The following is a 23,343-nucleotide window of genomic DNA, read 5'->3' as shown; positions in this document are numbered from 1 at the left end:
GTAAGGAAATGCCTCCTTGGCATGGTTACCCCCTGACTGTTTGCCTTTGCTGATGCTATGTTTTGATTTGAAAGTGTGCTGAGGCCTGCTAACCAGGCCCCAGCACCAGTGTTCTTTCCCTAACCTGTACTTTTGTTTACACAATTGGCACACCCTGGCATCCAGGTAAGTCCCTTGTAACTGGTACCCCTGGTACCAAGGGCCCTGATGCCAGGGAAGGTCTCTAAGGGCTGCAGCATGTCGTATGCCACCCTGGGGACCCCTCACTCAGCACAGACACACTGCTTGCCAGCTTGTGTGTGCTGGTGAGGACAAAACGAGTAAGTCGACATGGCACTCCCCTCAGGGTGCCATGCCAACCTCACACTGCCTATGCAGTATAGATAAGTCACCCCTCTAGCAGGCCTTACAGCCCTAAGGCAGGGTGCACTATACCATAGGTGAGGGCACCAGTGCATGAGCACTGTGCCCCTACAGTGTCTAAGCCAAACCTTAGACATTGTAAGTGCAGGGTAGCCATAAGAGTATATGGTCTGGGAGTCTGTCAAACACGAACTCCACAGCACCATAATGGCTACACTGAAAACTGGGAAGTTTGGTATCAAACTTCTCAGCACAATAAATGCACACTGATGCCAGTGTACATTTTATTGTAACATACACCCCAGAGGGCACCTTAGAGGTGCCCCCTGAAACCTTAACCGACTACCCGTGTAGGCTGACTGGTTTTAGCAGCCTGCCACACTCGAGACATGTTGCTGGCCACATCAGGAGAGTGCCTTTGTCACTCTGTGGCTAGTAACAAAGCCTGCACTGGGTGGAGATGCTTATCACCTCCCCCTTGCAGGAGCTGTAACACCTGGCAGCACCACAGGGCATTCCAATTAGTGGATTTGCCCACCCCCTCCGGCCACGGCCCCACTTTTGGCGGCAAGGCCGGAGGAGATAATGAGAAAAACAAGGAGGAGTCACTGGCCAGTCAGGACAGCCCCTAAGGCAACCTGAGCTGAAGTGACTCTGACTTTTAGGAATCCTCCATCCAATAGGGATAGGAATGTGACCCCCCTCTCCTTGGGAGGAGACACAAAGAGGGTGTAGCCACCCTCAGGGCTAGTAGCCATTGGCTACTGCCCTACCTGACCTAAACACACCCCTAAATTCTGTATTTAGGGGCTCCCCTGAACCTAGGAACTCAGATTCCTGCAAGCTAAGAAGAAGAGGACTGCTAAGCTGAAAAACCCTGCAGAGAAGACGGAGACACCAACTGCTTTGGCCCCAGCTCTACCGGTCTGTTTCCCCACTTCTAAAGACACTGCTCCAGCGACGCTTTCCCCAGGACCAGCGACCTCTGAATCCTCGGAGGAGTGCCCTGCTCTAGAAGGACCAAGAAACTCCAGAGGACAGCGGCTCTGTTCACCCAAGACTGCAACTTTGTTTCCAAAGAAGCAACTTCAAGACAACTGCGTTTCCCGCCGGAAGCGTGAGACTTGCTACTCTGCACCCGACGCCCCCGGCTCGACTTGTGGAGAAACAACACTTCAGGGAGGACTCCCCGGCGACTACGAGACTGTGAGTAGCCAGAGTTGCCCCCCCTGAGCCCCCACAGCAACGCCTGCAGAGGGAATCCCGAGGCTCCCCCTGACCGCGACTGCCTGACTCCCAGATCCCGACGCCTGGAAAAGACTCTGCACCCGCAGCCCCCAGGACCAGAAAGATCGGAACTACAGTGCAGGAGTGACCCCCAGGAGGCCCTCTCCCTTGCCCAGGTGGTGGCTACCCCAAGGATCCCCCCCCTTGCCTGCCTGCATCGCTGAAGAGACCCCTTGGTCTCCCACTGATTTACATTGGAAACCCGACGTGTGTTTGCACACTGCACCCGGCCGCCCCCGTGCTGCTGAGGGTGTACTTTCTGTGCTAACTTGTGTCCCCCCCGGTGCCCTACAAAACCCCCCTGGTCTGCCCTCCGAAGACGCGGGTACTTACCTGCTGGCAGACTGAAACCGGGGCACCCCCTTCTCCATTGAAGCCTATGCGTTTTGGGCACCACTTTGAACTCTGCACCTGACCGGCCCTGAGCTGCTGGTGTGGTAACTTTGGGGTTGCTCTGAACCCCCAACGGTGGGCTACCTTGGACCCAAACTTGAACCCCGTAGGTGGTTTACTTACCTACAAAAACTAACAAATACTTACCTCCCCTAGGAACTGTGAAAATTGCAGTCTAGTTTTAAAATAGCTATATGTGATTCATTTGAAAAGTATATATGCTATTGTGATTATTCAAAGTTCCTAAAGTACTTACCTGCAATACCTTTCATTTGAAGTATTACATGTACAATTTGAACCTGTGGTTCTTAAAATAAACTAAGAAAATATATTTTTCTATACAAAACCTATTGGCCTGGAATTGTCTCTGAGTGTGTGTTCCTCATTTATTGCCTGTGTGTGTACAACAAATGCTTAACACTACTCCTTTGATAAGCCTACTGCTCGGCCACACTACCACAAAATAGAGCATTAGTATTATCTCTTTTTGCCACTATCTTACCTCTAAGGGGAACCCTTGGACTCTGTGCATACTATTCCTTACTTTGAAATAGTGCATACAGAGCCAAAATCCTACATTGGTGGATCAGCGGTGGGGTACAAGACTTTGCATTTGTTGTTCTACTCAGCCAATACCTGATCACACGACAAATTCCAAAAATTGTCATTAGAAATTGATTTTTGCAATTTGAACTATTTTTCTAAATTTTTAAAAGTCCTGCTAGGGCCTTGTGTTAGTCCCTGTTAGCATTTCCTTTTGAGTTTAAAAGTTTTGTGAAAGTTTGAATTAGATTCTAGAACTAGTTTTAGATTCTTAAAAAGTATTCCAACTTTTTTAAACATATGGGGTCATTCCAACCTCGGCGGTAAAAGGCGCTTACTGCCGTGCAGAAGACTGCCATGACACCGCAGTGGTAAACCGCCACGGTCATTCTGACCCACAACAGGCAAACCGCCAAAATACAGACATCCACAAAAGTCTGCCTCACCAAAGGTCAGCGAGAAACTGGCGATGACCTAACCTACACCGTCACGCCAACAGAAATACGCCCATGCCATCACGACCCACGAATCCACGCGGCGGTCTTTCAACCGCGGTATTCGATTGGCGGTACACACCGCTGCGCTCAAAATATACACACAGCTCCAAAACACAGCCACATTGGACAATTCAAAATACACACACCTGATACACATACAAACAACACTCCCACACACCCAATACAATATAAAACACACACCCACATCACCCACACACCCCCACTCCTAGAGATTCGTGAACACGCACAGAGAAAAGAGATCCGAGCACCCAGACGCCCAATTCACAGTCACCCAGCAATATTAGCATGCACTTCACACAACACAACAATACACATAACCACACTTAGCACCACACAATCCACCCCACACATCACCCACACCACCCCATGGCACCGCAAAGACACCCCAGGTTTTCGGAGGCTGAACTCAGGGTCATGGTGGAGGAAATTGTGCGGGTAGAGCCACAGCTATTCGGGACACAGGTGCAGCACACCACCATTGCCAGGAAGATGGAGCTATGGAGCAGAATAGTGGACAGGGTCAACGCTGTGGTACAGCACCCAAGAAATCGGGACGACATCAGGAAGCGGTCCCCCTACGGGAGAAGGTGCGTTCCATGGTATCCAGGCACAACATCGCGGTGCAGCGGACTGGCGGCGGACCCCCACCTCCTCCCCCAGAATTTACAACATGGGAGGAGCAGGTCTTGGCGATCCTGCATCCTGAGGGCCTCGCAGGAGTAGGCGGAGGAATGGACTCTGGTAAGTCAAATCTCAACTACTTCATCCCCCCACCCCACCAGCATGCCAACTCATACCCCCACCCTCACCCCCACCCCCATCACACCTACTCCTTGCAAATGTCTCACCATCACAACCCACCCATCCCAACACCAAGCCCTGCATGCGTCCACAAAGCATGGACACCCATCACCAAAGCATGCCCACTGCACATCCCCATCCCCCCCCAAACCACTGTCACAAAAGCCCCCACACAGGAATGCAAGCACAGGGGTACACGGGCACCCACCCATTGCACATCATGGCACACACAGATGCAATAATCATGGTTTTATACCCCTGCAGGACCCGAACGCCACGTCACCGCGCAGGAGGGTCCACAAATGTCCACTCCACCCCCAGAAGAGGCCCACAGTGATGACAGCACCTCTGTCTCCCTGGATCTAGATGACCAGCCCGGCCCATCGGTGACCTCGGGACAGTCGGTTCCCCTCAGACAGCCACAGGCCACAGCAGACCTTCCCCCCTCTGGGAAGACCAGCACAGCACCCACCCAGCGGGCCCATACCTCTGTCCCCAGGACACGTCAATCAGCGGTGTGTCCACCACTACAGGGCACCCAGGATAACCCACCACCCCAACAACAACAGGGACCTGGGGGCAGTGGTAGTGGGCACACGGTCCAGAGGCCCAGGGGAACTGGGAGGGCTGCTGTGCGACGTGGGGGGACAGGCCCAGGGAACTCACTCTTCACGAGGCCCTCTCCTCCATCATGGGAGCCTACCACCACTCCCAGGAGACGATGGCGACGGTCCTTGGCAGGTTTCAGGAGATCCAGCGCCTGCAGGAGGAACAGTATATGGGGTTCAGGGAGGGACTAAGAAACATCAGTTCCGCCATGGGCACCATCGTAGTGACTCTGAATCAGGTAGTCACCACATTGCGGGACACTGTGGCACCACAAAGGGCCCCTGTCACTAGCATGGATCAAGAACTGCCTACCACCTCCGCCGGTGCTAGTGGACAGGAGGCCCCGACACAAGACCAACAGGCCACCAGAACCCCACCCCCTGCAGAAGGAGAACCACCCCGCAAGCGGTCCCTGAGATCCAGGAAGAAGACAGAGTAAGATGCCAAGACCCCCGCCAGGAAAGGATACCTCCCTGATTGTCATCCCACTGTCCCACATTGACACCCTGTCCAACCTTAAACTGCCCCTGCTCCACTTTCCACAGGCATTTGGACAATGCACCTGTGATACTGATAGTCTGGACTCTGCCATGGACAATCCTCCACCATCACCCCCTCACCGATTTGCAACCACCCACCAATTTAGAGCACTGTAATAAACACACTTATTGCACAAAACAATCTGGAGTCTGGCTGTGATTTTGAACAACTGTATTAGACATGGCCGTGCCAAAATGTTTATTTACATTGTGATGCCAACATACCACTGTCACACAGCTGTAGTCCATGGGGAAACAAAGCAGATGTCATGCAGTGGGGCCCACAGCTCTGAAATCGGAAGGGAAAGTCACAACACAGTTACCATACACTGGGGGAAAAGGTCAGACAGTAGAGAGGTAGCAGTCTTTAAGTAAATGTAATATGCCGGTGTGGATTCTTACCTGTGTGTCATTGGAAAAACTGCTGTATTACTGTGTTCCTGTTCTCCATGTCGTCCTCTTCGCCTTCCTCCTCTTCACTCTCCACAGGCTCCACAGCTGCTACAACACCACCATCTGGACCATCCTCCTGCAGAAAAGGCACCTGTCGTCGCAAAACCAGGTTGTGAAGCATACAGCAGGCCACGATGATCTGGCACACCTTCTTTGGTGAGTACATTAGGGATCCAACTATCATATGGAGGCACCGGAACCTGGCCTTCAGGAGGCCAAAGGTCCTCTCGATCACCCTCTTAGTACGCCCATGGGCCTCATTGTACCGTTCCTCCGCCCTTGTCCTGGGATTCCTCACTGGGGTCAGTAGCCAGGACAGGTTGGGGTAACCAGAGTCACCAATTAGCCACACACGGTGCCTCTGGAGTTGACCCATCACGTAAGGGATGCTGCTATTCCGCATGATGTACGCGTCATGCACTGACCCAGGGAACTTGGCATTAACATGGGAGATGTACTGGTCAGCCAAACAGACCATCTGGACATTCATGGAATGATAACTCTTCCTGTTCCTGTACACCTGTTCACTCCTGCTGGGGGGGACCAAAGCAACATGTGTCCCATCAATGGCACCTATGATGTTGTGAATATGTCCAAGGGCATAGAAATCACCCTTCACTGTAGGCAAATCCCCCACCTCAGGGAACACGATGTAGCTCCGCATGTGTATGAGCAGGGCAGACAACACTCTGGACAACACCTTGGAAAACATGGGCTGGGACATCCCTGATGATACGGCCACTGTTGTTTGAAATGACCCACTTGCAAAGAAATGGAGTACTGACAGAACCTGCACTAGAGGGGGGATCCCTGTGGGTTGGGGGATGGGTGACATCAGGTCTGCCTCCAGCTGGGCACACAGTTCCTGTATAGTGGCTCGGTCAAGCCTGTATGTCAGTATGACATGTCTTTCCTCCATTGTCGACAGGTCCACCAGCGGTCTGTACACTGGAAGATTCCTCCATCTCCTCGCATGTCCCAGCGGACGGTGCCTATGAAGGACAACAACGAGCACAGAGTCAATCAACCCACAGGTACGTTCCCACAGCTTGCACATAACACGATTCCCAATGCATTGTATGGCTTTTATGAGTGTCGACGCAAGGCCTAGGTATGTGTGACGCAGTAGAAATTAAGCCATGTGGGCCCTTGAAATGGCGGCTGCCTGACCTGTGAAGTGCGACAATGGGATGTGAGGTCAATGCGCTGGCGTGGCACACCGTGGCGGTAGGCGGTCGAAGACCGCGGCGCAAAGCCGCATTGGTTAACATAGAACCCTATGGGTCTCATGAGCCAATGACGATGTGCGCCGGCTGTCGCGGTACGCACCGCCACGGTATGCACCGCCGCGGGCGTGACCACCATTTTCTATCTGCTTAATCACTCGATACCTGATCTTACACAGTAGAGGACCTACACTGCAAGTGCTGCTGTGTCCTCGGTCTGGAAGAGACAATGGCTCATGCGACTGGGGAAAGGGCCCCTGCCTTCACTGCGGAGGAGTTGGAGAAACTTGTGGATGGGGTCCTCCCCCAGTATGCGCAACTGTACGGTCCTCCAGACCAACAGGTAAGTACACTGGTAGCATGCTGTATGGGCTATGCCTGTGTTGAGTGGGGTGGATGAAAGATGGTGGGGAGGGGAGCGATTGAGGCATGTATCAAACGACAGATGAGAGCATGTGCCATATGGCAAGGGTGAGGATGGGGGGCCACTCACATGGAGCATGCAGAAGGTGATGATTATACTTCTCTCCCTGTACATGTCACATAGGTCAGCGCCCACCAGAAAATCGATATTTGGCGTGCCATTGCCAAGGACGTCCGGACCCTGGGGGTCCACAACAGACGGGGCACCCACTGCCGGAAGAGATGGGAGGACATCCAACGCTGGAGCAGGAAGATGGCGGAGGCTCAGCTGGGGATGGCCTCCCAACGTGGGAGGGGTGCCAGTCGTACTTTGACCCCCCTGATGTCCCGGATCCTGGCGGTGGCCTACCCGATTTGGATGGGCGCTTGAGGACACCACAGCAGACACAAGGGGGTGAGTACACTCCAATCCTGGTGACTTTTCGCGCAGTGGAGGTGTCTGGGTGGGGGAGGAGGGCTGTGGGTATCCCTAGGCCAGGGCGATTTCTGTAGGCTAGGCCCCTCCGTAAGGCATGGCCCTGTGCCACCGCCCCCCACCTCTGTAGGGTGCCAAGTACAGGTATCCATGGCCCTGTGTCATCTATGTGTGCAGTTGTCGTCCATAGGCTTGTAGGCCATGTCCCACGGATTGAGTAGTGGACCCCAAGTGCGCGGCGTGGTGCAGGGGGCTTCTGTGTCTGTCCTCTCCGCCAACGGTGTCGCCAATGCATGCACTCAACATGTCTTTATTTCTCCCCCCCCTTTTTTGTGGTCTTCCTGTTCATGTGTGCATTAGCACCATCAGGCGGAGGAGAAGTGGCATCGGAGCACGAGGGAGCTGCATCCCGCATGGCCATGGAGGGCCATGCAACGGAATCCGAATACACCAGTGGGACGGAGGGCAAGGGGAGCTCCACAGCGGGGACTCGTGCAGACATTAGTGACAGCGACTCGTCCTCTGAAGGGAGCTCCCTTGTGGTGGCGGCAACATCCGTGCCCCCCGCAACAACAGGTGCAGCCGCCACCCAGCGCACCAGCACTGCCCTCCCAGCAGCCCCTCAGCGTTTGCCCCGTGCCCGCTCACCCAGGAAGGTGGGCATCTCCTTCGCCCCAGGCACCTCAGGCCCTGCCCCAGTCACCCCTGCTGCCCTCAGTGAGGAGGTCATTGACCTCCTGAGGACGATCATTGTTGGGCAGTCTACCCTTTTGAATGCCATCCAGGGTGTAGAAAGGGAGGTGCACCAGAGTAATGCATACCTGGAGGGCATTCATTCTGGTAAGGCTGCCCATCAGCGATCGTTCAACACTGTGGGCAGGAGAACACCCACAGGCCCGGTACTGCAGCCCAGGAGGGCCCCGCAAGCCACATCCCAGGTGGGCAGGAAGACACCCACAGGCCCGGTACTGCAGCCCAGGAGGGCCCGCAAGCCCCATCCCAGGTGGGCAGGAAGGCACCGCCAGCCACAGGTCAGGTGGCGAATGACCTCCATGCCATGGCCGGAACCGCAGACCTGGACACTCATCCGATGCACCGCTGAACAGGGCCCTTCATCTCAAGCACCACTGAACAGGGCACCGCCGTCTCAAGCACCGCTGAACAGGGCCCTTCATCTCAAGCACCGCTGGCCCATTGGCAGAAGGGGCAGGCCCGCATCTGTGTCGGGCAGGGCTGCACGAAGCACTCTGGGCACCAGTCCCCCTCCAGAACCAGTGGAGACTGTTATCCACTTGAGAGACTGTGGCTTTGCACTCCCCAGGATGGTAAAGTGGGCAACCCACCCACTGTAGAGACTTGAGAGACTGTGGCTTTGCACTCCCCAGGATGGTAAAGTGGGCAAGCCACCCACTGTAGAGACTTGAGAGACTGTGGCTTTGCACTCCCCAGGATGGAACAGTGGCCATGGAGGCTCCTCGTAGATCTGGCGTCGTGGACTCATCTGGCTGAGGTGCCCCCCTTTCCCTTCCCTCTGAGGTGCCTGTAGTTTTGCTATCTGATGCCCCTGCAGTGTTCTCTCCGTTGGAGTCAGGTATCCTGTGTGGGCTTTGCCCATGTGATTTGGGCCCAGTGGTCCACGGACAATGCCTGCTACAATGATCGAACTTTAATATTTATGTATATAAAGGTTTTAGATGTGTGATATATTTTTAAGCCAGTGATACAATATATTCCAATGTTTCGAATCAATTCCTTTTGTATTTGCATTCTTCCGGGGGGCTTGGGGGGTGTCACTCTGAGTTGTTGCTATGCATTGATGTGTGTGTTGTAGTGGGTGAGGGTGGGGGTGGGTGTGTCCCGTATGTGTGTCCCCATAATTTTTTCCCTCCCCCCTCCCCTGTGTCGTAGGTGCAGTACTCACCGTTGTCTTCTGCGCCGGCGTTCGTGCTCCTGGTAGAGGAGCAGGAAGACAATCGCTGGGAGGATGTGGAGTTCGGGTTCCATGCTGTCCAGAATTCTCGTGGGGTGTATGGAGGTGAGCGTTTTCCGTTCGAAATGGCTGTTTCCGCCGTGTTTTTATCGGCGGGGTTACCGCCCCGGAAAAGGTGCCGGATTGGTGGGTTGTGATAGGGTGGGCGGTACATTGACTCCCGCCTGTCTGTTGGCGGTGACCACCGCGCTGTTTGTTTGTCCCGCTGTGGCGGGCGGTGTGTTGAAGTGGCGGTCTCTGTTGGCGGTTTCCGCCATGGTCGGAATTCCATTTTTTTTACCGCCAGCCTGTTGGCGGGTTAGCCGCCGCTTTAACACCGACTGCCAGGGTTGGAATGACCCCCATAATGTCTAGTGCAGAAGTGAATGTGATGGAACTCGACATCACCCCTTACCGCCATCTTAAGATGAGGGAGCTAAGGTCTCTCTGCAAAATAAAGAAAATCACAATTGGCTCAAGACCCTCCAAACAACAGCTCCAGGAGCTTTTGGCATAGTTTGAAAAAGCCAACCCCTCTGAGGATGACACCCCAGAGGATGATGATAGTGACTTGGAAGAGACTTCCCCCCCTCCAGTCCTACATAGGGAGAACAGGGCCCCTAAAGCCCTGTCTCCAGATATAATAGTCAGAGATGCTGCCTCCCTCACAGGAGGGGCCAGCACCTCTGAAATCACTGAGTATATCTTCAGTGAAGAGGACCTCCTGCTAGCCAGGATGACCAAAAGATTGGCTTTAGAAAGACAGATCCTAGCCATAGAAAGGGAAAGACAAGAGATGGGCCTAGGTCCCATCAATGGTGGCAGCAACATAAATAGGATCAGAGATTCTCCTGACATGTTGAAAATCCCTAAAGGGATTGTAACTAAATATGAAGATGGTGATGACATCACCAAATGGTTCACAGCTTTTGAGAGGGCTTGTGTAACCAGAAAAGTAAACAGATCTCACTGGGGTGCTCTCCTTTGGGAAATGTTCCCTGGAAAGGGTAGGGATAGACTCCTCACACTATCTGGAAAAGATGCAGAATCTTATGACCTCATGAAGGAAACCCTGATTGAGGGCTTTGGATTTTCCACTGAGGAGTATAGAATTAGATTCAGGGGGGCTCAAAAAACCTCGAGCCAGACCTGGGTTGATTTTGTGGACTACTCAGAGAAAACACTGGATGGTTTGATTCAAGGCAGTGGTGTTAATTATTATGATGGGCTGTACAATTTCTTTGTGAAAGAACACCTATTGAGTAATTGTTCAAACGATAAACTGCATCAGCATCTGGTAGACCTAGGACCAATTTCTCCCCAAGAATTGGGAAAGAAGGCAGACCATTGGGTCAAGACTAGGGTGACCAAGACTTCCACAGGGGGTGACCAAAAGAAAGGGGTCACAAAGCCTCCCCAGGGGAAGAGGGTTGAGACATCCAAAAACAAAAATAGTAAAGAGTCTTCTTCAGGCCCCCAAAAACTTGCACAGGAGGGTGGGCCCAGAGCCTCTTCACAAAACAATTTTGGGTACAAGGGTAAAACCTTTGATCCCAAAAAGGCCTGGTGTCGTAGCTGTAATCAGCCTGGACACCAAACTGGAGACAAGGCCTGTCCCAAGAAAAGTACCACTTCCAACTCCACTCCAGCTAACACTGGAATGGCTAGTCTCCAAGTGGGATCAACAGTGTGCCCAGAGCAAATCAGGTGTCACACTGAATCTACATTAGTCTCTGAGGGTGGGGTGGATTTAGCCACACTGGCTGCCTGGCCTCCTAACATGCAAAAATACAGGCAGCAGCTCTTAATTAATGGGACAAGTGTAGAAGGCCTGAGGGATACAGGTACCAGTGTCACCATGGTGACAGAGAAACTGGTTTCCCCTGGTCAATACCTGGCTGGACAAACTTATCCAGTCACCAATGCTGACAATCAAACTAAAGTACATCCCATGGCTATGGTAACTTTAGAGTGGGGAGGGATCAATGGCCTGAAACAGGTGGTGGTCTCCTCAAATATCCCAGTAGACTGTTTGCTTGGAAATGACCTGGAGTCCTCAGCATAGGCTGAGGTAGAAATGAAAACCTATGCAGCCATGCTGGGTATCCCTGAACTGGTGTGTGTCAAGACAGGGGCACAGTGCAAGGCTCAGGGTGAAAAAGTAGAGCTGGAGCCTGGAAAAAGGGCCCAGCCTACCAAGAGGAAAGGAAAGACAACTGGGAAACCAGCTGCAACACAACAACAAAAAGAGAACCTCTCCTCTCAGGAAGAAGTTCTGCCCTCTGAGGGAACTGAGCCTATGGAGTTAGAACCTTATCAGGTTGAGCTCTTAGGCCCAGGGGGACCCTCAAGGGAGCAGTTGTGTAAGGTGCAAGAAACCTGTCCCTCTCTTGAAGGCCTTAGGCAGCAAGCTGCTGAAGAGTCCAATGGCAAGAAAACTGGAACACATAGGGTCTATTGGGAAGATGGACTCCTGTACACTGAGGCAAGCGATCCCAAGCCTGGTGCCAGGAGAGTGGTAGTGCCTCAGGAGTTCAGAGAGTTCATACTGACCTTAGCCCATGATATTCCTCTTGCTGGGCATTTGGGACAAACCAAGACGTGGGAGAGACTAGTCAACCACTTCTACTGGCCCAACATGTCCCAGAAAGTCAAGGAGTTTTGTGTCTTCTGTACCACCTGTCAAGCCAGTGGTAAGACAGGTGGACATCCAAAGGCCCCCCTCATTCCACTTCCAGTGGTGGGGGTCCCCTTTGAAAGAGTGGGTGTGGACATAGTGGGTCCACTTGAACCTCCCACAGCCTCAGGGAATATGTACATACTAGTAGTAGTGGATCATGCTATTAGATACCCTGAAGCTATTCCCCTTAGGTCGACTACTGCCCCTGCAGTAGCCAAGGCCCGCATTGGTATTTTTACCAGAGTGGGTTTCCCTAAGGAGGTGGTGTCTGACAGAGGTACCAACTTCATGTCAGCATACCTGAAACACATGTGGAATGAGTGTGGAGTGACTTATAAATTCACTACACCATACCATCCACAAACTAATGGCCTTGTTGAGAGATTCAACAAGACATTAAAAGGCATGATCATGGGGCTCCATGAAAATCTCAAAAGGAGATGGGATGTCCTCTTGCATGTCTGCGTTTCGCTTAAGGAGAGGTGCCTCAGAAGGGAGTAGGGCTCTCACCCTTTGAACTTCTGTTTGGCCACCCTGTAAGGGGACCACTAGCTCTTGTGAAAGAAGGCTGGGAGAGACCTCTTCATGAGCCTAAACAAGACATAGTGGACTATGTACTTGGCCTACGTTCAAGGATGGCAGAGTACATGGAAAAGGCAAGTAAAAACCTTGAGGCCAGCCAACAGCTCCAGAAGTTTTGGTATGACCAAAAGGCTGCAATGGTTGAATTTCAACCAGGGCAGAAAGTCTGGGTTCTGGAGCCTGTGGCTCCCAGGGCACTTCAGGACAAATGGAGTGGCCCTTACCCAGTGCCTTACCCAGAGAAGAAGAGTCAGGTCACCTACCTGGTGGACCTAGGCACTAGCAGGAGCCCCAAGAGGGTGATCCATGTGAACCGCCTTAACCTCTTCCAAGATAGGGCTGATGTGAATCTGTTGATGGTACCAGATGAGGACCAGGAAGCTGAGAGTGAACCGCTCCCTGATCTCCTCTCATCAAACCCTAAAGATGACTCAGTTGATGGAGTGATCTATTCAGACACCCTCTCTAGCCAACAACAATCTGACTGTAGGAAGGTCCTACAACAGTTTGCTGAGCTCTTTTCCCTAACCCCTGGTCAGACACACCTGTGTACCCATGATGTGGACACAGGAGACAGCATGCCTGTCAAAAACAAAATATTCAGACAGTCTGACCAAGTTAAGGAAAGCCTCAAGGTGGAAGTCCACAATATGCTGGAATTGGGAGGCATTGAGCACTCTGACAGCCCCTGGGCTAGCCCAGTGGTCTTAGTCCCCAAACCTCACACAAAAGATGGAAAGAGAGAGATGAGGTTCTGTGTGGACTACAGAGGACTTAATTCTGTCACCAAGAGAGATGCCCATCCCATTCCAAGGGCTGATGAACTGATTGATAAATTAGGTGCTTCCAAATTCTTAAGTACCTTTGACTTAACAGCAGGGTACTGGCAAATCAAAATGGCACCTGGAGCAAAAGAAAAGTCAGCATTCTCCACACCTGATGGGCATTATCAGTTCACTGTTATGCCCTTTGGTTTAAAGAATGCCCCTGCCACCTTCCAAAGGTTGGTGAATCAAGTCCTTGCTGGCTTGGAGTCCTTTAGTGCAGCTTATCTTGACGATATTGCTGTCTTTAGCTCCAATTGGCAGGATCACCTGGTCCACCTGAAGAAGGTTTTGAAGGCTCTGCAATCAGCAGGCCTCTCTATCAAGGCATCCAAATGCCAGATAGAGCAGGGAACTGAGGTTTACTTGGGACACCTTGTAGTTGGAGGCCAAGTTCAGCCACTCCAGACTAAGATCCAGACTATTCTGGACTGGGCAGCTCCAAAAACCCAGACTCAAGTCAGGGCATTCCTTGGCTTGACTGGGTATTACCAGAGGTTTGTGAAGGGATATGGAACCATAGTGACAGCCCTCACAGAACTTACCTCCAAGAAAATGCCCAAGAAGGTAAACTGGACTGTAGAATGCCAACAGGCCTTTGACACCCTGAAACAAGCAATGTGCACAGCACCAGTTCTAAAAGCTCCAGATTACTCCAAGCAGTTCATTGTGCAGACAGATGCCTCTGAACATGGGATAGGAGCAGTTTTGTCCCAAACAAATGATGATGGCCTTTACCAGCCTGTTGCTTTCATTAGCAGGAGGTTACTCCAACGGGGAGCAGCGTTGGAGTGCCATTGAGAGGGAGGCCTTTGCTGTGGTTTGGTCCCTGAAGAAGTTGAGACCATACCTCTTTGGTACTCACTTTGTAGTTCAGACTGACCACAGATCTCTCAGATGGCTAATGCAAATGAAAGGTGAAAATCCAAAACTGTTGAGGTGGTCCATCTTCCTACACGGAATGGACTTTATAGTGGAACAAAGACCTTGGACTGCCCATGCCAATGCAGATGGCCTTTCCAGGTTCTTCCACTTAGAAAATGAAGACTCTCTTGGGAAAGGTTAGTCTCATCCTCTTTCGTTTGGGGGGGGTTGTGTAAGGAAATGCCTCCTTGGCATGGTTACCCCCTGACGTTTTGCCTTTGCTGATGCTATGTTTTGATTTGAAAGTGTGCTGAGGCCTGCTAACCAGTGTTCTTTCCCTAACCTTTACTTTTGTTTACACAATTGGCACACTCTGGCATCCAGGTAAGTCCCTTGTAACTGGTACCCCTGGTAAAAAGGGCCCTGATGCCAGGGAAGGTCTCTAAGGGCTGCAGCATGTCTTATGCCACCCTGGGGACCCCTCACTCAGCACAGACACACTGCTTGCCAGCTTGTATGTGCTGGTGAGGAAAAAACGAGTAAGTCGACATGGCACTCCCCTCAGGGTGCCATGCCAACCTCACACTGCCTATGCAGTATAGATAAGTCACCCCTCTAGCAGGCCTTACAGCCCTAAGGCAGGGTGCACTATACCATAGGTGAGGGCACCAGTGCATGAGCACTGTGCCCCTACAGTGTCTAAGCGAAACCTTAGACATTGTAAGTGCAGGGTAGCCATAAGAGTATATGGTCTGGGAGTCTGTCAAACACGAACTTCACAGAACCATAATGGCTACACTGAAAACTGGGAAGTTTGGTATCAAACTTCTCAGCACAATAAATGCACACTGATGCCAGTGTACATTTTATTGTAACATACACCCCAGAGGGCACCTTAGAGGTGCCCCCTGAAACCTTAACCGACTACCCGTGTAGGCTGACTGGTTTTAGCAGCCTGCCACACTCGAGACATGTTGCTGGCAACATGGGGAGAGTGCCTTTGTCACTCTGTGGCTAGTAACAAAGCCTGCACTGGGTGGAGATGCTTATCACCTCCCCCTTGCAGGAGCTGTAACACCTGGCGGTGAGCTTCAGTGGCTCAACCCCTTTGTTACAGCACCACAGGGCATTCCAGCTAGTGGAGTTGCCTGCCCCCTCCAGCCACGGCCCCACTTTTGGCGGCAAGGCCGGAAGAGATAATGAGAAAAACAAGGAAGAGTCGCTGGCCAGTCAGGACAGCCCCTAAGGCAACCTGAGCTGAAGTGACTCTGACTTTTAGGAATCCTCCATCTTGCAGATGGAGGATCCCCCCAATAGGGATAGGAATGTGACCCCCGCCCCTTGTGAAGAGGCACAAAGAGGGTGTAGCCACCCTCAGGGCTAGTAGCCATTGGCTACTGCCCTACCTGACCTAAACACACCCCTAAATTCTGTATTTAGGGGCTCCCCTGAACCTAGGAACTCAGATTTCTACAACCTAAGAAGAAGAGGACTGCTAAGCTGAAAAACCCTGCAGAGAAGACGGAGATACCAACTGCTTTGGCTCCAGCTCTACCGGCCTGTCTCCCCACTTCTAAAGACACTGCTCCAGCGACGCTTTCCCCAGGACCAGCGACCTCTGAATCCTCGGAGGACTGCCCTGCTCTAGAAGGACCAAGAAACTCCCGAGGACAGCGGCTCTGTTCACCCAAGACTGCAACTTTGTTTCCAAAGAAGCAACTTCAAGACAACTGCGTTTCCCGCCGGAAGCATGAGACTTGCTACTCTGCACCCGACGCCCCCGGCTCGACTTGTGGAGAAACAACACTTCAGGGAGGACTCCCCGGCGACTACGAGACTGTGAGTAGCCAGAGTTGCCCCCCCTGAGCCCCCACAGCGACGCCTGCAGAGGGAATCCCGAGGCTCCCCCTGACCACGACTGCCTGACTCCCAGATCCCGACGCCTGGAAATGATTCTGCACCCGCAGCCCCCAGGACCTGAAAGATCGGAACTCCAGTGTAGGAGTGACCCCCAGGAGGCCCTCTCCCTTGCCCAGGTGGTGGCTACCCCGAGGAGCCCCCCCTTGCCTGCCTGCATCGCTGAAGAGACCCCTTGGTCTCCCATTGATTTACATTGGAAACCCGACGTGTGTTTGCACACTGCACCCGGCCGCCCCCGTGCTGCTGAGGGTGTACTTTCTGTGCTAACTTGTGTCCCCCCCGGTGCCCTACAAAACCCCCCTGGTCTGCCCTCCGAAGACGCGGGTACTTACCTGCTGGCAGACTGGAACCGGGGCACCCCCTTCTCCATTGAAGCCTATGCGTTTTGGGCACCACTTTGAACTCTGCACCTGACCGGGCCTGAGCTGCTGGTGTGGTAACTTTGGGGTTGCTCTGAACCCCCAACGGTGGGCTACCTTGGACCCAAACTTAAACCCCGTAAGTGGTTTACTTACCTACAAAAACTAACAAATACTTACCTCCCCTAGGAACTGTGAAAATTGCACTGTCTAGTTTTAAAATAGCTATATGTGATTCATTTGAAAAGTATATATGCTATTGTGATTATTCAAAGTTCCTAAAGTACTTACCTGCAATACCTTTCATTTGAAGTATTACATGTAAAATTTGAACCTGTGGTTCTTAAAATAAACTAAGAAAAGATATTTTTCTATACAAAAACCTATTGGCCTGGAATTGTCTCTGAGTGTGTGTTCCTCATTTATTGCCTGTGTGTGTACAACAAATGCTTAACAATACTTCTTTGATAAGCCTACTGCTCGACCACACTACCACAAAATAGAGCATTAGTATTATCTCTTTTTGCCACTATCTTACCTCTAAGGGGAACCCTTGGACTCTGTGCATACTATTCCTTACTTTGAAATAGTGCATACAGAGCCAACATCCTACAGCCGGCAAGAGACATCTGGCCAAGCATACATGCGCACTGAGGGGAGTGCACAGTGCACTCCCCTCACTGCTCATCATCCCCGTACCTGCCCCTTTAACAATCAAAACAATAATAAGCATGATTTATTATCATTTCGTTTGTTAAAGGTTTTACAGCTTCTGCTTCTGGTGGGGGTGGAGGGTTTGACGCTCCTCGGCCCTAATGGAGGAACCGCCCCTGACACAGGCGCCTTCTGCACTGGTGCGGTGCGGAAACCGCACCATGAACCGCCGCTCTTATTTGTGGGCTGGATCACCTTACATAAGATCATAGGTGGTCATTCCGACCCTGGCGGTTTGAAACCGCCTGGGCCGGGGACCACGGAAGCACCGCCAACAGGCTGGCAGTGCTTCCAGGGCCATTCTGACCGCAGCGGTAAAGCCGCGGTCAGAAAAGGGGATCCGGCGGTTTCCCGCCGGATTTCCCCTGGCCCAGAGAATCCTCCATGGCGGCGCTGCTTGCAGCGCCGCCATGGGGATTCCAACCCCCTTCCCGCCAGCCTGTTCCTGGCGGTAAAACCCGCCAGGAACAGGATGGCGGGAACGGGTGTCATGGGGCCCCCTAACAGGGCCCCTGCACTGCCCATGCCACTGGCATGGGCAGTGCAGGGGCCCCCTAACAGGGCCCCACCATGATTTTCACTGTCTGCTATGCGGTGCGGTGCGGTCTTTCGGCGGTTTCCGCCCAGCGGGCGGTGCCCGCCGCCCGCCGGGCTCAGAAGGAGCCCCATAGTGTGCCCCAAAGTCCTCTATCTTGCTCTTCCTATCTATGTTCTGTATACTTTTATGCTCGTATACTCATTCATATAGAGGCATAGTAAACTTCAGCAGGCAATGCTTTTTCATGTTTGGTGCACAGTGGACAAATCTTGGTGTTTGTGTAAGCTCCCTCTGCTATTGGTTGCTTTAGGTCAGCCCCCTCCGCTCACTGCCCAATAGCAGTGTAACTCACATTGTGGATCAGGCCAGAGTAGTATTTCTCCTTCACAGTCAATCTATTCACTGTTCATTATAGTATTTGACCTCCTAGGGAGAGATCCTATTGCTGTACATCAGGTGGCCTATTTTCAGTAGAAGCAGCAGTTGGCAGGTGCCATTTGGTTAATGCAAAAGACATCTTTGGGCGTGATAATCAAATGCCTCTTTTGAGTATGATGTAAAGAAATATAGAATTACACTACATTATTTATCATGTGTTATTTCTGAAAGAAATTTTTTTGGGGAGAAAATTTGCTACTTGAAACAAAGAAAACAAATGATGGTCGATAGCTCTTCCTTTGGATAATGGGACTCAGGAACAGGGTTTAGGTCTTGTTCAATCCAACCCTCTTAAGGTCTGCCACAATCCTACCTGTTTGTTTCGGTGGGATGCAGTACAAATGACAAGGTCAAAGGTCATGCTGTAACCAGTGCCTGCAGGCATGGTCTCAGGTGGTACCCACCTGGTGCTGGGAAGAGTGGTTCAGCATATGGCTAGTGGCCATTGACCGCACACCCGAAGACCCTGCACTGTGCCTAGATGCTATTGGTGGCTGCCCTGGGCATTGTCTCAGGCCTTTCTTTAAGAGAATAAAGGTAAGGTTTATAAGCATTGGGCATCGTTGATTGACACTCCCTGTGCCCAGTGTTCAATCTGCCTGGGCCCAAAGCTGGCATCACATGTATTAGGGCCACTATTCATGTTTGGCCACTTTACATGACACATGACTTGAATAAAACAATATTTAATGCATTATGTCACATTAGTAACTGAAGCAGGAAAAGGCAGGTATGGTTAAGGTTGCCTGAAAGCAAACGAGAGGGGTAGAACAAAAGTCTCAGATTGATATAAGATATATCTAGTCAGTGAAAGGAAGATGGTGCATTACGTGAGTTGTGGGAAGACTAGCTGGTCAGATAGACAAAGTGAGAGAGGAAGGAACAGAGAAAGGTGACAACAATACAGAGAGAGTAAGTAACAGAGAGAGAGAGGGAGAAAAAGATCATAGCCACAAAAGGAGACAGGTGCATCGAAGTATTGAGTATGACAGAGTGACATCACCCCGGAGCAGTGAGGTGCATACATACAGTCTGTCAGATGGATGAAGAAGCTGCATAGCTATAGGAAGGGCTCAAGGACCCTGGGATGCATACACTCAACTGTGCTCTTGTGTTCACAGTTGGAGCGAAAGAAGGATGTTAAGAAAGTGGAAATCAAGCCAGATCAAGTCACCATCTACTTCGATCAGGTGAGAGCTAAGACTGCATTTTTCATCAGTTTATTATGTTCAGTTAGATAGTAAATCAAAAAGGCCTTGAAATTACAGGAACAGGTGGCTTCATATGCACATTTCGTAAATCTTTTGCGACAGGATAGCAGATGGACCATTTTATTAAAAGGTATTCCATTGAAACCATGCTAAGAGAGGACCATCACAATAACAACATAATTTACATCTCCCAGAATCAATTTCTCATTCTCACTATCTAATATAGTTGCATTTAGATTGGTGTTGGATTTCTTTAGACATTAAATACAGTGCAGGTTTTCTGTGGTTAACGTGATCCTTACATTTCTCTGGTTAATTGTTTTCTATCGTAGCTTGACAAGACACCACATCGGTTTAGCTTCTCATTGGAGCAGGACAATGAGGTGAAGGACATGAAGCCAGCCACCGTGACGGTCTACGACTACTATGAGAAAGGTGAGAAGTCATGTTGAGTTAGGAGCGGCCAATGGTTGGAACTGATCCCCTTGTAATCATAGCCCTTGATACCTTCATCTCAGGATTCATGAAGGCAGGCATAAGGATAGAAACTAAGTGACACATTGGCCAATGTTGTACTTTCAAATCCATTCACATCCCATAGCCTATTAGCAGCAATCAGAAGACAGTTTCATGACTGAGGTTTGGAGAATGGGTCAACAGTGTGAGTCAAAGAGTGGGTGATGCCACTTCTGCTAACCCTGAATCAGCATTGTTGGGGACAGCGACAGAGCATGTGAGCTTCTCTCCTTCCTGAGAAGATGAAGAGTATCAGGTCCAAGCCTGCCAGCCGTATTTTTTTGTTTTTAATGATTAAACCCACAAATCAGGAGCTGAATCTTGAGAAAAAAAATAATTATTCTGAAGGACAGCAAATTTTCTCCCCTCATGTGGGGCCTTAGAACTATTTCTTTGCCCGGGAAGGCCATGGTTTACACGGTGACCCTGCCTTCCATGGCTGTCCCAAGCAGACAGATCTGGTGGTCCTTAACCTGCCCCAGTGAAGGCATGGCAACTGTTACTATGACCTGAGGCCTTGTGGGAGAAGGCTCTTTTTTTGATGGAGGAGCAAAACAAACTCAAGGTCTGATGCTAAATAGTGGGGGAACCACAGGTTAGGCCTGTCAGGAGCACCCCTGATTACGTTGGTGCTTGAGCTTTACCAACCACTCAATGGCCCCGTATTTCATTAAAAATCATCATTGTGAAATGGCACACTGCCTTAGACAATAGATATCTCCTCAAATACACTGTGAAATAATCACTTCTAGCAGACAATGAGAACTTCAAGCAAATAATGACTCCCATGCATCAGTTGTTTCCACTTACCATGGGCAGCAGCTCCCCTCAACCCGGTACTACTCACTAGGCGCTAGCCTCCCTCAGGCACAGTTTGTGTATTCAGGGAAGCAGGCTCATATTGCTGTGTAATCCCTGATTTGTGTTATCCACCCTAGTTTTCTAATGGAGTAGATTGAATTTTGGTTTGTTTGCAGGACAGTGTTGACCAATCTGCTTGTCCAGGAGCAATGAGAGACTATCCTTTGAATAAGCCTGTTCTTAGCCTTGTTTCTCCTTCTCTTCCAGGTGACAATGCAGTAACAGAGTACAATGCTCCCTGCAGTGCAGGTAGGTATACCAGTGAAGGGCCGTCTCCTTCCTGCCCTGCTTTCCTACCCTCCTTTTCCCCGTTCTCCTCGGTGGTTCCTGCTCTTGTTGTCTCCTGTTTTACTCCCTTCCACTGTAGGTTCTTCCTTCCCTTTCCTGCCCCCATCTTACCTTAGCACCTAGGGCTGTCTCTGCTCCTATCCTACCTGTTTCAGCTTCCCCATCTAGCAGTTCACTGTGTACACCCCCAACAGTGTTTATTTACAGCTCTACTATATTAACTCTGCACATTTACACCAGGTTTCCTGACAATGAACATTAACATGAGGTCTCCTGGAAGTGCAGCCTTGCAGCATATCTGATGACAGTGTATGTTTCAATCTAGTTTCCTACAATGCATCTATCTACCTGGTCTCCTGGCACTGTCACTTACACCAGCACCCTTTGTAGAGTACCTTTACAGCAGGTCTCTCGTCAGTGTAACTTTACACCAGATATCCTGCCAGTGTAACTTTATGGTCAGCCTCTTGCCAGTGCATATTTACAACATGTCTCAAAGCAGTGTAAACATACGCTAGGAATCATGGTAGTATATATTCCCATCACAACTTCTGGCAAGGTAACTTTACACTCTATCTTTGGGCAGTGTAATTTAAAAGCAGGTCTCCTGCCAGTATTTATGTAGATCAGGTCTCCTGGCAGTGTAAAGTTACTCCAGTTCTGGCACTGTAAAGTTACACCAGTTCTCCTGGCAGTGTACAGTTACATGAGGTTTGGCAGGGTAAAGTTACACCAGTTCTCCCGGCAATGTAAAGTTACACCATTTCTACTGGCATTGTAAATTTACACCAGTTCTCCGGGCAGTTTAAAGTTACACATTTTCTCTTGGCAGTGTAAAGTTACTCCAGTTCTCCTGGCAGTGTACATCTACACCAGTTCTCCTGACTTTCTAAATTTACACCAGCCCTCCTGGAAGTGTACATTTACACCAGTTCTCCTGGCACTGTAAAGTTACACAAGTTCTCCTGGCTGCATATGGTTATCTCAGTTTTGGCAGTGTAAATTTACACCAGTTCTCCTGGCAGTATAAAGTTACACAAGTTCTCCTGGCTGCGTACGGTTACCCCAGTTCTGACAGTGTAAATTTACACCATTTCTCTTGGCAGTGTAAGGCACACAAGTTCTCCTGGCTGCGTATGGTTACCCCAGTTCTGGCAGTGTAAATTTTCATCCAGTGTCCTGACAATGGAACATGCCCTTCAGGCCTCATGTTTGGCCTCTGTGAGGTGCTGCGGGTTTGGAACACGGGTCATCTTGTTGTGCATTTTAACGACAGTGCTTCTGGCATTAATATGCACATAATTTCATTTAACACTGTAAGATCACAGGGGTTGTTATGACAATGCACACATATACCTAGTTTGCCGTCACTGTACAGTTGCACCAACTCCCCAGCAGTGCCTAGCAACACACATCTTCATCCTAGGTGCTATGTTTCTGATCTGTATTTTTTTCTCTTCACTACAGGTGACTCCACAAGCAAAAACAGCGAATAGTGGACCAGGGCCTCTTCTCTCTCAATGGTTCCCATTGTTCCTGTTGCTTCACTTCACCCACCTCTCTCTATGTACAGTCCTTTCCTCTGGTCTATTGTACACTCACTGTTCCTCTCCAGGAGGGGGCTCTTGTGTGAATTTGAAGATGATCCAAATGGAAATAATGCAATTGGAAATAAACCAGTTTCACTCTAAAAGGAGGTGTGTGGTGACTTCTGATTTTATTCGGCGCACGTTGGGTGGAGAAAGGTGTCCTTGTTTGTGGTTAAGTCTCTTCAACTTTTGTACAAGGATCCAGTTCATGAACTTTAGTGAAAACATTGTGTGACTCTTTGTGAAATAGAGCTGTGGTTGTTAGTGGATCTATCTACCCAGGAGATATTTGTCTCCAAGAGCGATCCAGAAATGTTACAAAAATCAGAAGTCTGCTGTAAATTTACTCCCTGGACATCTCCATCACATTTTCTGGCTCTTTACGCGTTCCAGCTTCTCTCTATACCAAGTACATTCTGG

General features: G+C 50.6%; 1 protein-coding gene across 1 annotated transcript in view; it reads left to right on the top strand.

The window, feature by feature from the left end:
- LOC138303652 (alpha-2-macroglobulin-like protein 1) overlaps positions 1-23,035 on the top strand; it is a 296,020-nt gene extending 272,985 nt beyond the window's left edge. Inside the window, exons 33-36 of the mRNA XM_069242955.1 lie at positions 19,580-19,648; positions 20,002-20,104; positions 21,254-21,295; positions 22,802-23,035. Coding sequence (XP_069099056.1) covers positions 19,580-19,648; positions 20,002-20,104; positions 21,254-21,295; positions 22,802-22,830 — 243 coding nt within the window. The 3' untranslated portion in view covers positions 22,831-23,035. The remainder of the gene's footprint in view (positions 1-19,579; positions 19,649-20,001; positions 20,105-21,253; positions 21,296-22,801) is intronic.
- Positions 23,036-23,343: the final 308 nt, after the last annotated feature.

This window comes from Pleurodeles waltl, chromosome 7, assembly GCF_031143425.1.
Source record: "Pleurodeles waltl isolate 20211129_DDA chromosome 7, aPleWal1.hap1.20221129, whole genome shotgun sequence".
NCBI classification, from domain to species: domain Eukaryota; kingdom Metazoa; phylum Chordata; class Amphibia; order Caudata; family Salamandridae; genus Pleurodeles; species Pleurodeles waltl.
The sequence above is the reverse complement of the archived record's forward strand: the minus strand, read 5'-3'. Positions and strand labels throughout refer to the sequence as shown.